The 13,704-nt window shown below is 37.5% G+C and overlaps 1 protein-coding gene across 1 annotated transcript in view; it reads right to left on the bottom strand.

The window, feature by feature from the left end:
- The window catches only part of SLC36A4 (solute carrier family 36 member 4), a 62,328-nt gene that overhangs the window by 20,168 nt on the left and 28,456 nt on the right, over window positions 1-13,704 (bottom strand). Inside the window, 2 exon segments of the mRNA XM_034060134.1 lie at window positions 10,998-11,022; window positions 11,024-11,168. Of these exon segments, the coding sequence (XP_033916025.1) occupies window positions 10,998-11,022; window positions 11,024-11,168 (170 nt within the window).

Raw genomic sequence — 13,704 nt, forward strand, 5'->3', positions numbered from 1 at the left:
TTACTACAAGACTAATAACAATTGCATTGTATTTTAATTATATTCACAAAATATTAAATAGGTGTGATTAATAAATCCTTGTACCTGTGTATAATGTTTTCTGTCTTAGCCCATAGCAAAATTCTGAGTGTAAAAAACAAACCCTAACTGAGACTTGAGCCAACTGTATATAGCACTGTGTGCTCTGCTATTGTATCACAACAAATATTACTCATCACAGAACTTCAGTCCTAACAGAGTGTGTTGGTTTACAAAGCTAAACCACTGACAGTTTCAGGAGAAGCTTCAGATAAATTAATTCAGATCAACAGCATTTTGCCATTTGCACTTGTCCACTTCCACACCTGTACTCAAAGTATATGAAATATATTTCTTTCTGATATACCACCTCACATGCACTTCATAACAATGAAAGTCTTCCTCTTCTCTAAAACAAGGATCCATCTTTCCCCATTCCTCCCTAGGAAACTGCTACAGCTCCCAGATTTATTCACTCATCTTATGCCTCAGGAACTCAAGCAAAGGCTCAGTCCAAAGCTCTTAATTCAGTTCATTGGCTTGGAATGAGGGCAATAGCTAGGAAAACTGTTTTTACTAAACAAGTAATTTAAATGTTCATTTATCTATTTTAAGGGGTTTTTTACTATCTATTGATAAGCATCAGCATTTATGGAACAGAATAGCCCTACAATTACATTAGTTTTCAGCTTTCTTATACACAAAGAACACTGGAATGAGATGAAAAGATAAACAGGATTCAATCTGTAAGACATAATTACTATCTGATTATACAGCATTTCAGTATAAATACAGGGTAATTAAACAAGACTTAATTCAGATATTGCAGCACCTCTGCCACTGCCAGCACTGTGCTGTGTAGCCCCGTTATGACTGGGTTTTCTGCCTTCACTTCTGTACTGTAAAGGCACCATCTTTAAAAGAACTCTGTATTTAATACTGAAATATACTTTTTCCAAACAACTGATTTTCTCACCATTTTTAGAAGATATTCTCATGTGTCCTGGACTGCAGGAGTACCCAACCACCTACAGACAAACTTCAGGAAGGAGCAAAGCCCTGCACTAAAGGCACAGGAGATGCACACAGTATGCTGAGGACAATGAGGCTGGGAGTCAAGCAAGACATGCCCTGGTCCAGGTGCTTCTCATGTATTTTTTAACAAGTTGGGAGTTGCTCACTAGAAATACATGGAATGTTTTTAACACAACACTACTACAGAACTTGACATTTCAGAATGAAAGTGGAAAACCAGCATAAATACCATATGAACAACCGGGACTGGATGGGACTTACTAGTTCTGGTAACATAAGGCCTGAAAGAAATGTGCAAAACCACAAAGTTGGAAGAAAAAAGATAAAGAAAAAAAAAGGTTCTTCAGACTAATAACTGCACTTCACAAAAGAATTCTAGTACATGAAATCTAATCACATTCCCAACACAAGAAGCTGAAAAATCAATTCAAAAGCCTATTAAAAGGAAGCATTGCTTAGGTTTGATTCCTCTGCTGCCTCTTAGAAGGATAAGAAGCTATTGTCTGTATCTGTAAAACAAGCTATTTGAAAGCAGCAAGTGAACAGACATTTAACTAGCATTTTACATTATTGTAGAATGTTTGCTTCCACTTACAGAAAGCTCAGTCCTTGAAGCCTACACTTCTAGATGAGATACCTAATAGCAAAATGTAAAGTCCAAATTTGTTTGTCCCCAAAAGCACAACATTGAAACAGATTGTCTTTTAGTCTCCAAATGAACACAGCAGATAATGCAATTATATTTTGGAATGTAGAAGCACAAAAGGAAAAAAAAAAAATCATTTTTGTTCAGAATAACAAAAGATTTGAACTTGTAAAAAAAAGCTAAATCCACCTGAGATAATCAGTTACGCATTGACCAGCCTAGCACATAACATACTAACATTTATATTAAACTGCTTTAAGTCTCTTATCTGTGTAAATGTCAGTTGATTTCAAGGGAAGAGAGTTCACTGGGGTCAGAAAGAAAACATTCCCAGCACCATCAACACTCCCCCGCTCCCGGAGGCAACAGTTCTCCAGGAAATACCATTCAACTGTTTGGCCCCGTTTCTCTGTGTATAACTTTCCCTTGTAAATCACTCCTTCCCTGCCTGAACTCCAGAAATTCCCAAACCCCCAACAGACTGTTTTCAGCATTGCCGTAGTATCCCCTCTTCAGAGTTCATGGTCAGGCAAACACCTCACCTACCCTGTGCCACTCTGCAGTGGTGCTGCAAGTCAATACCAGCACCCACGACTGGAAAGCAAATACAATTACCAGCACCTCTTCAGAACACTGCTCCTTTGTATGATACTTTGCTCCCTTACAGTTCTATATTGATGAAAAAGGCTGTTATAAAATTAAGGGAACTAGAATTACACACCCAATTACCCAGTTGAGTAATTTTAAAAAAGCTGTTGTGTAAGAAACTCAGTTCCAAATTATGAGGGGAAATTATATGTTGGTTTTTTCATGACTCAAAATATGTCATGTTTTTTTCTCCCTATAGTCTAACTTTTTTTTTCTTTTATACATACATATATATATATGAATACATGCACCCTCTAAATTCTCCATTATCAGATAAAAATATTGCTCTTGGCATCTCAGCAAGCAGCTGTGTTTAAATTTATTAGTGTAAATACTACAGATGCTTTAAGCAGCTCAAAGAAAAGTGGTCTGAAGGTAGAAGAAAGACATTTACTGAAATTGCCTTGATAATTTAGTGCATGAAATGCTGCTCTGCAAACATACCACCACTTAGGGAAAAAGTTTAACTATAATTTTAGTTATTATGCATGCTTTTGATGCCACCTTTTATTTTTGTGATTTATAGGCTTAGTCTTTACACTGTAAGTTACAAATGACCAAAACAACAGCAGGTGTCCCTGCCTGTGCCAGGGGGCCGGAACTATGTGATCTGTAAGGTCCTTTCCAACCCAAACCATTTTGTGATTCTATATCCTGGCAAGTTAAGATGAACAATACTCACCATTGTGAACTGATGTGAACTTGCTCCATGAATGCTGTCAGGTTCATGGCTTTTATATTAAAGTTGCAGCACTGAGAACCACAGGACACAAGATCCTTTTGAGAGAACCCATCATAGGTTTTTTTATTATATACAGTCCTTTGTTACAAAGAACTTGAAGACTGATCATCTTTAGTGAATTTAAAATGCTACCCTGCACTTTGGTAACCAAATCAGTAGTAATGAATTCTTGCCTTTCTATCAAGCCCTTTGTTCCTATTTAATCATAGCAATTATTTCTATTGTGCTTACCCCCTGTAATTTTATGTTATACAGAATGACAGTGTCTGAGCTGAAACAATTGCTCACAATAATCTGTGTGTTTATTTTTATTGTCATTACTGTCATTCCAGCTCTCTCATTGCAAAAATAGAGCGCTCAAAGTTATGCATAACAGACCATTTATTATCTATGCTGATCTCTTCCTTGCGGTTCAACCACCTACCAAATATAAAACAAAAACCCCACTAATGCAAAGAATGAAAAGTAAACAAAAGTAAGATATCTTCTTATCCCTCCAGTAATTGCCAATAAACATTGTAACATGAAAAAACAGCTACTCTATTGTTTATTTTTGCATTGAACCATCAGATAAATTTTTGTTGCCAAGAAATGCGTTTTAAAGAGATTTACCAACATGTATTAATAAGAAACTGAATCGCACAGAGCTGAACCTGAGCTAAAGTCAGAGAACACTTGCTTTTTGACCTATACTTGCTCTGACCCCAGTACATCCTTGTCAAAATACAGAGATCAGAATTGCACCAATACTTAAAGCTGTGGGCAGCAGTTTTCTATGGCAGAAAAATGATGCCCAGCATCTTGTTCTCTGACAACTGCACTGGCCTTTGGCTGCTGGTGGATACTGAGCTGGTGGTTTCAGAAATCTCTTCACTCCAAGATCCCTTCTCAAGTTTTACTGGGTACTTCCAAGGCCAGCACTATTGTAAGAGCAACTGAAATTCATAGAATCATAGAACAGTTAGGGTTGGAAAGGACCTTAAGATCATCAAGTTCCAAGCCCCCTGCCATGCGCAGGGACACCTCACACTAAACCATACCATCCAAGGCTTCATCCAACCTGGCCTTGAACACTGCCAGGAACAGAGCATCCACAACCTCCCTGGGCAAACCCATTCGAGTGCCTCACCACCCTCACAGTAAAGAATTTCTTCCTTGGATCCAATCTAAACCTCTGCTGTTTAAGTTTCAACCCCTTACCCCTTGTCCTATCACTACAGTCCCTAATGAATAGTCCCTCAGCAGCATCCCTGTAGGCCCCCTTCAGACACTGGAAGGCTGCTATGAGGTCTCCACGCAGCCTTCTCTTCTCCAGGCTGAACAGCCTCAACTTTCTCAGCCTGAAAAAGAATATTTCTTAATGTGAGTAGAAATAAATTTGAAAGAGTGTGCAAGGTTGTTGCCCCAACATCTGCATGAGACTGGAGAGTAAGTTCAAATGCGTTCCATAGAAGAAAACTGTGTATAACTGAGATGCAAGGAGGAAAAGAAACACTTGCCCTGGTAAAACATGGTTTCTTCCTCCCTCAGGCTGTAAATTCAGCCATTTCCCAAATATCAAATTGTCTTTTTATATTCTTCCCTCCCACAAAGAGGGAGCTTACAGCTGTGGTTATGAAATAAATAGTATTTTATTATGTACTGTATTATTCACTGAGTGGTGTGTCTTAGCATTGTACAAACAAATAAGAGAACACAGAGCTTACCCTAAGGAACTTACAATGTAGGTCACACATGAGCAAAACAGCTCAGACACATTAAAAACTGACTGACAGCACATGCCCAAGGTGATGAGGAAATTTGGGAATCCTTACTAAGGTTAAATTTGAAAGGTTTGGGGGAGGGACGGAGATACTTTAAGAAGTGATTTGAGGGAGATGGAAGAATAGCTAATATAAAAGAGATCATTTCATACACAGGTCTGCAAAGGCCTGATCCAGCTCTGCAGTAACTGAACCTATAAAATGCCATGAGTGTCCTGCTATGGGGAATCAACAGAGGGCAATAATGTAAAAGCCTTTGAAGGGATAATGTCAAAGGGGCAGAAAGGAAATTCGTGCTGTAGGTAAAGTAGCAAAAGAATGATGATGAGGCAATTTTGAAGGAGTAGGATAACTGGTAAGTTACTTTTTCCCTCTTTTTTTCCTAACCTAACAATTTATCTAAAATGAATTTCACCTGCTATTTGCAAGCTTCTCCTCTTCGCAAACTCCTCCAACAGCTCCTCACCATTGCCATGGCATCCTGCTATCCACAAGGTCTGATTCCCAGCTCCATCACCACTAGACCTTTTTTTGTTTTTTAAATAGAGCAAAATTATATTGACAGCCTGCCAGTCCCATGGCACAGGGACTGTTTGTAATATTAGCTCACAGACAGCTTTGCATTTTAGTGCTAACTTCCTTCAGGACTCTCAGGTGAATAAAGTTAATAAAGAAAAACAGGAATATAGAAATAAGCTACTTCAGCTCTTGCCATGGAGGAAATCTACACAAATATCAAAAAAAGAGAATTGAATTCTTCTCACCTAAATCTGGGTGCCTAGAGACAAGCTCATTGTGTAGATTTCATTATATTAGGTAAAGATCTATTCAACATCGTAAATTAAATTTTGGGTACAATTCACCTAAGCAAATACAAAATTCTTACTCAGAAAGCAAGGCAGCCCTTACACTCCACTAACCATATGGATTAAAATTCATCTCACGGCAGCAGGAGCTGGCACAACTAATTTAGATGTAAACATATAGAGAGAGATGCAAGACAAATCGCATTCCAAGATACATAATCTTTCAATAGTTAAAACTGGTTGAGAGACTTTTGTGCTTTGTGGCTGAATTTATTTATGACAACTTTACGCTTTATGACTGAATTAAAGATACTGATACTTAAAAACACAGTAGGATCTCTGTAACTGACAGCATGAGAGTACCTGTAAACGTAAAGAGGCTCATTAGGACCTAACTAGAACATTATACATCATCCTCCCCCTGTGAGTTTAAGCTCATTCTTAATTCATACAAGAACAACTCTTGCATATATGCATCAGATGATAAACTCTATGTGAGCCTTACATACCAATCACAACAAAAGCACTTTAAGGGAAAAGTGAGGAGACTGCAGAAGCACACTTGTAGATGCACCTAATAGCAATAGAATTTGCCTTTAACCCACACGAAGACCTGGCTTACACTACATAATGCCAATTACTCTGAAGAATTGTATACTAAATGTTTAAAATTGAGCACTTTATAATGAAAGAACACAGCCGACTTCAGTTTTTCCATCTTAATCATTACCTGTTAGTTTACCTGTAGAAATTCTGAAAACACATTTGTGTTTACAGTGCATTTAAAAGCTAGTGTAAAGAAAAATAACCTTGGAAATTATTCCATTTCCAGACAAGATCTGAAGGGTAAGTGATTTGCAGTTTGTTAAATAAGCCCTATCCATATTACTCCCTAAGTGAAGGATATAGTCTGCAGAAAATCTACAGTCTCAAAATCCCAAGCATAATAAATATGTTTGAGTCTTAAGGGACATAAGAAGTAGTTATGGTAAATAGAATGTCTATAAAGAATCAGAGATGACTGAGACTACACATGCAAAAGAAATAAAAACTTAACACAGATCAACTTGCCAGGAAGACTCTGGAAGTCTGTCACAGTGCATGGCCTTTATTAACTCACTTACATAAAGCTAAGGCAGACAGAGTTGAAGAAGTGCAAACAATCTTCTTCATATTCCACAGTATGGACTATTAAATTACTCATAAACAAAAGAAACAAAATCAGAGTAAACAAATACTATTTTTTAAAACAGAGCATTATTATTCTTCCTTAATATCTCATACAATTGAGCTGTATAATAGGCCTTCACCAAAGAATTTTCTTTTTGGAATGTATTAAAGCAGAGATGCCATATTTAATCTACATAATTCCAGGGCAGCATCAAACAAGTCTGGAACATCTGACAGGACAAAACAGACTTGATGCAGATGTTAAACAACAATACAGCAGAGCTACAATCAGGCCAAATTAAAAGTTACCAGTAAATCTGACTGATAGGATATTTTCAGCAAGTAATAATACATTTGAACTTAGGAGTAATTAGTTTTCGTCCTACAAATAAGTAATCGTACGTGATACTTTTCAGCAACTGTCACCAACAGATGTTCAACAAAAGCTGTTTGCACCAATGAGTAATTAAGAAGTGTTTACAACTGGTATTATTCGAGTCTATAACTGGAAAATTACATGCATAAGGCAGTGGCTCATTCCCTGCTGAGAACCTGGTGGGATGCACAGTTCTCACCCACGTTTATGCGAGATGTGCACTAACTCAGTGCTCCTCCTCATCTAGAGCAAAAGACTTTGATTTACCATCTTGAGAACCATGGCAGCTATCCAGGTGAACACGAGGCTGATAGTAAAACCAAAAGCAGTAACATGGTCATAAATATGAAAGAATGTAAGTAAAGAAAGGGAAGTTATTGCTTTGTACTGAAAATTGTTTCAGTTTTGGCAGATGTGAAAGGGACTGTGTGTGTGTTAGTATTCTTTTATATTCTGCATAAAAAAGATTATCTTAAACAAGTATCAGAAAATGCCTCCTACACACAGTCTATGTAGTTTAACAGAAAGTACACCAACTGTAAATTAATTACAGCCTGCTCGCATTAACATGTGGAACAAAAAATGTGGTAAGAAAGGATCCTTAAGCCTAGCAGACAAAAGCTAAAGCAAACCATAGTAGCTAACAGTCGAAACTTTATAAATGCAACACAGAAAAAGGAAGATTTTTAAATACACAAACAAAACAGCAAGGGTGATAAGACATTAGATTCATCTTCATAATCAACATGGACGTGCCTGACACTTCAAGCCTTTTCTTCACTTTGAAGTGGACAAAACAGGAGCTACATGGGATGGCAACTCCTTCTAGCAATTAGAAAAGAGCTTTAAGGAGGAAGCCATTTCTAAAACACTGACTCATGGAAAGATGCCCAGTACGACCCAAAACACAAGTGTTCTGGTCCCTTTTCTTCCACTGAACAAATGTTAACGTTGCCAAGCGATTCACAGTTCTTCATAATACCACATCAGACAGTTGTACCCTCAGGAGGCAGGTTAATTTATCACTACTCCACAGTTTATTTGCTACAAAGCTGAGTGAGAATTAAGATCTAAGATATCAAGCTCAATAGAGCCACAAAACACAATTTATATTAGTTTTCATTTATGATACTTTAACCTTTCCTCAGCCTCAGCTAGCTGCCTCATGATTCTCTTCTGGCTTATTAAATGTTACTTTGGATTGAATTTATTAAAAAGAAAATATATATTAAAAAATTACTTCACTGTACAGACAGGGCTTTAAATTAAACAATCATATCCAAAATTATTACCCTCTTTTCCCAACAGTGACCAATCTAGAATACGTGCTTCTGCAATCAAAACTCATGCAGGTCTCTGAGCTGAATATCAACGCTATGGGTATTTCCACAAAATACATAATTTCTTGATGTCAACCTTGAAATAAGATCAAAATTTTAAATCAAGCTCTACACACTTTTTGAATGTATCTTTTACACTGAACTGAACAGTAAATTCTTTTAGCCTAGTCTATACATCTAAGCATCAGGTCTTAAAATTAAGCTCTTGCCATATTCTCAGCAGTGCACTCTGCAGCAAGTATTTGGAATCATTTGCCTCTACATTCCAATAAGAAATACAGTCTTTAGCTAGCAAATAGGGGTAATTAAAAGAAACATAAACCACATAATCACAGCTCTCTTAGCCATACCACTTAGACTTCAGATCTAGAATATGTTGTGTCAAATTCATTATTTGTCACATAATAATAAAGGCTCATTCCATGCATTTATACTAAAAACCTTCTGGCACCTTTTCTGATATTACAATGATTATGTCAACAATAAAAATAAAGCATAAAATAAAGGGGAAAGCATACAAATAAAGATGAAAAAATAAACTAAATGTAGAAAAGATAAAACCCAAAAGTTTTCTGGATACTGGATAAACAGTGGATAAACACAGAACAAGATCTGAGTGGCTTTTCCAACAGGTAGTAAAACTGGAGGTAGAGAGCTGAAAGAGCAAGGAGGATGCAATTGGCAAGATTATTGGCAGGAACCGGTAGAATGAAAAATGGTACTTCACAGAAATAGAGGTGAACAGAAATAGTGCTGAACTGTGCAGAAGAACAAAGATGTGGCATCTGATCTAAATCCAGCAGAATGGTCTAGCAAAGGTTACAAAGGAAGATATGTGACAAGAAGACAGGAATTCTGCTAACCTAGAGGAAGAGCAGCAGCACTGGGAGCTAGGGAAGAGGAAACGAGACCTGGCAGTCTCGTGATCATGGCATGAGACCATGATACAAGAGAACTGGATTTATCTTGGAATAAACTGATTCTGATTTTGGATCCTCCTGAAACTGCACTGGATCCTCCTGGAAACTGCTTCCTTGGGAATGGCTCAGTGAGTCAAGACTGACCTTGTGATCATCCTCCTGCAAGTCCTCATTTGTCAAGTCCTTACCTAAAATAAGCCTAATGGACCAAACATGCCCCCAGAAAAACAAACAAACAAACAAACATTCCAGATATGCTTTTCCCCAGCAAAGTTTCCAATACACTACAATGATACAACAATGACCTGGTTTTTGAGTAACACAAAAGCCCCCCAAAACAGGAATAACTGACTTTTCAACTCTTCTCTCAAAAAGCTAATGCATTATTAGCCACACAACTGAAGTTTCCCTTTTCAGACAATTAGCTTCAAGCAAGCTGAGTCCCTTTAATCAGTGTATGACCCTTGAATGGTCCAGACATCACAACAGATTTTGTCACTGATACCAAAACCATTTCATTTTTAAAACTTAACAGATTTTGTTTTTTTTTCTGTTAAAGAAACTCTTTCTGAATCCTGTTAGGAACCATGTTCTGCACTCAGTTAAAGCAAAGCATTATTTAAATCAATTCTGTTCAAAACAAGTGCTTCACTGAAAAATGACAGACAGAAGATGAACATAAGCACGGGAGCTTACACAATTGTTGGTGAAAAAGTATTACAGATAGTGCATGCATGCAATTTGTAGAAACCACTCTAAAAAGAAAGACTGAATTGACAACTAGGATTCCTGTGTTGTTCAGCACTTTAGACGAAAGCTGTAAGGCAAACCTAAACTTCTTCCTCAGTTCAGGAATATCAATTACTAGTTGAGACCATGCTCACTGTTCAATGCGCACTACTGATTCCTACTAGTATTTATGACATCTAGACTAGCTGTGAGAAAGGCTGGGACACAGTAGGAGGGATGAGAAGAGTAGGGGACAAGCAAGAAAAACAATATGAGTAACAGGCAGTGACGGCAGAAATACAAAGCTACTTTGGAGCATTAGAACCTGAAAAAAGTGGCTCTCCTTCAGCACTGTGACAGGCATCCATGTTTGCGAGTACCATCTCATGGGTACAGAGCAGGACGCCTTAGGCATAATCCTGAGACCAACAAAGCAGAAAAAGGATTTCTCCATGAGCAGCATTGACTGCGTAGAGAAATGCTGACATGAAACAGTAACGTGTGACTATTACTTAAACCCTTTCATTTTAAGAAAATCATGTTCAAGTGTCAGCTTTAGAGTATTATTGGCAAAAGAGATGGTTGTCAAATAATTGGTAACACCCACTAAAGAAAGTGAGATTAAAATATAAACACAAGGTTAGATTCATTCATTTGTGAAAGTCAAAACACCAAATCATTGAAGCAAACCTCAGGTTTACTAGCCTCCAGAAAAATAAATAACCAAACATGTACTTATTTAAATAAGCAGGCCCCAACAACATGTAAGAGCAAACATTTTATGTATGTTCTGCACATACTTACAAGTTGAGCAGACCAATAGCGCTCTCCACCGCAAGTTCAGTGAGTAACTGCCACTTCTGCTTCACTTTGGAGGTGACAGCTGGAATGAGAATCTCCGCAGGGACGTAGTACTGAATCGAATAGGTCACAAAAATCCCAAAGGAGTAGAGAATTTTTACAGACTGATACAACCTGTTGAAAACATTTACACACATTCATGTAAGCTTTGAACACTTCACTAAAAAATAGGCTTGCTAATGGCACTTAGGCTATACATACATAAAAATAGGTATTTTTCCTTCCAGCAAACAAGATAACATTACCTGCTTGCAAGTTCTAATATGAATATATTCACTTGAATATATGAAATCGCATAAAATAGGCTGACCAACAAAATATGGACCAAAATAATATTACGCAATCATAAATTAATAAACTTACAGAAGAACATGTTAAATGGCCAGCAGTTATTTGGGAAAAGAAACTTCCAAATTCGTATCAAATAAAATCTGTACACATTTCATAGTGGCAGTAACTACTGGACATTTTAAAGACGGATGTCAATATCCTCCGGAATTCCACATGTTCACAAAGTGTTCCTAAAAAGATTTTTCACACTGGGAAGAATGCATCTCAGGAAACTCTATTTGTTAAAACTGGAAGAAGTACCTGGGACAGCTACAAATCACCCATAGCCAAATTTGCTTCTGCTGTGTACACTCTCCTCTTCAAAACCACTAGGTTCAGGACACCATTAAAATTACTGTGCCATGTCATAGTATTTCATAGGGTTTATAGCAATACAAAGCAGTACCAAGGAGCAGATTGTGCCAAGTTGGCAGACTGGCAGGATATAAAGAAATTGGGAAAAGAATATAGAAGAGAGCTCATTCTGATGCAGCAATGTCTTTCCTACCATACAGAACTAGAGCTGATGTGACAAGGCAAACGTTTTGGGGATTGAGATTTATTTTTTATGATACTATTTTCTTGCAAAGCTGCCTTAGGATGGTTTTAAATTCTGTGCCATACAGACAAGCTGCTCTCTTGTACCACTTTAAGAACAGAGTTACATAAAAAAGCAAAAATCATCTCTACACAGACTTGTAAAAGGCACAAGCTGCATTTTAAGAAGAGGTGTTTCTATTCTCATTAATCTCTTTCCATTCTAGGCATATTGCACCCTGTATATCATCCGATTATACATAAAAATGTTCAGAAAATGCATACTGCTCAGAAAACATAGTGGACAGTTTCTTTATAACAGTATAAAGCTCCATTACATTTAACTTCTTTCTGCCTAAATTGGTTTAAAATACTTTTGATGGTTCCAAAAATATTAAGTGTCTTCAGATCATCCGGCTTTAATCTTTACAGGGGTTTTTCAGATCTGAGCAGAATCAGAAAATCCCATCCTTGGAGTAAAGGAAAAGATTGTGATTATTTACCAGAAAAAAGTGTCATATCAAAGGTGAAGACAAAAGAAATCAAGGAAAAAAGTTCACATCTACAATCATATAAACTGCACCCCACTAAGAGATATAATAAAAGCATCTCTGAGGCTCAGGCACAGACTAAGGAAAGCATTTAAAAAAATGCCTGCAACAGTTGGCAGCCTAAATTGTGCATCTTGCCTCTCCATATATGTCAGAAAATAACCCATATATAGAATCACAGAATGGTTTAGGTTGGAAAGGACTTTAAAGTTCATCCAGTTCCAAACCCCTGCCATGGGCAGGGACACCTTCCACTAGAACAGATTGCTCCAAGCCCCATCCAACCCGGCTTTGAAAGTTTCCAGGGATGGTGCCCAGCTTCTCTGGGCAACCTGTGCCCCTCATCATCCCCACAATGAAGAACTTCTGAACATCTAATCTAAGTCTGCCTTCCTACAGTTTAAAGCCATTCCCCCGTATCCTATCACTAAATGTCCTTGTTATCAGCAAAAATAAGCTGAAAACTAACCTTTTCAACATATTCTAATTAAGATATTGAGTGACAATTTGCACTCCAAAAGATAATCTAAACTAGAACTGCAACAAGTATCTTCTCAGAAAGCTCCAATCCAGCAGAATGCTTTTAAGAGTATGAGAAGTCCTCTATTTAAATTAAACTTAAGGACTCAATTGGTCCTGGGCCTGTGCATGCCTTCTGGTCAATTCATATGCAAGACCACCAAATACAACTTAAAGTCACAGAATTTAAACTTTCTTTAGTGGGAAAGGCTTATTTTTAAGACAGATTTTGTTCAGCTGGAATTAAACACAAAAGTCAATCTCACTGCTTAGCTACATTACAGGCTTTTTGGCATGACCACTTTCTTCTTAAAACTTGCCCATTACTTGCATTTCTCTAGTTAAATCCAGCCACTCCTGGATCTTTATGTGAGGATGAAGTAACAAAATATGTTTCACTGGAAACCTGTTTTGCTAGCACAGTTAATTGCACACATTTGCTAAACAGGACTCTATCAGGGAGACCCACAGTACTGCACAGCAATAACGTCATACATCACAACCCATCGGCATACCACTGAGGTGCTTTTCCTCCTAATTTTGTTTGGCGCTCTGGGCAACTATCCAGGGTAAGACAAAAACAGATGACTTTGTTATCTCTACATATGTGCCCTGAGTAGCTCCGAGGTTATTAAACCTAAAATGCCTATTCCCCACCTACAGAGCATCAGTTTCCATCTCTATAATCTCTTTCTTTGCATTAGGCCTGTAAA

Source organism: Melopsittacus undulatus, chromosome 2 (assembly GCF_012275295.1).
Source record: "Melopsittacus undulatus isolate bMelUnd1 chromosome 2, bMelUnd1.mat.Z, whole genome shotgun sequence".
Classification (NCBI taxonomy): domain Eukaryota; kingdom Metazoa; phylum Chordata; class Aves; order Psittaciformes; family Psittaculidae; genus Melopsittacus; species Melopsittacus undulatus.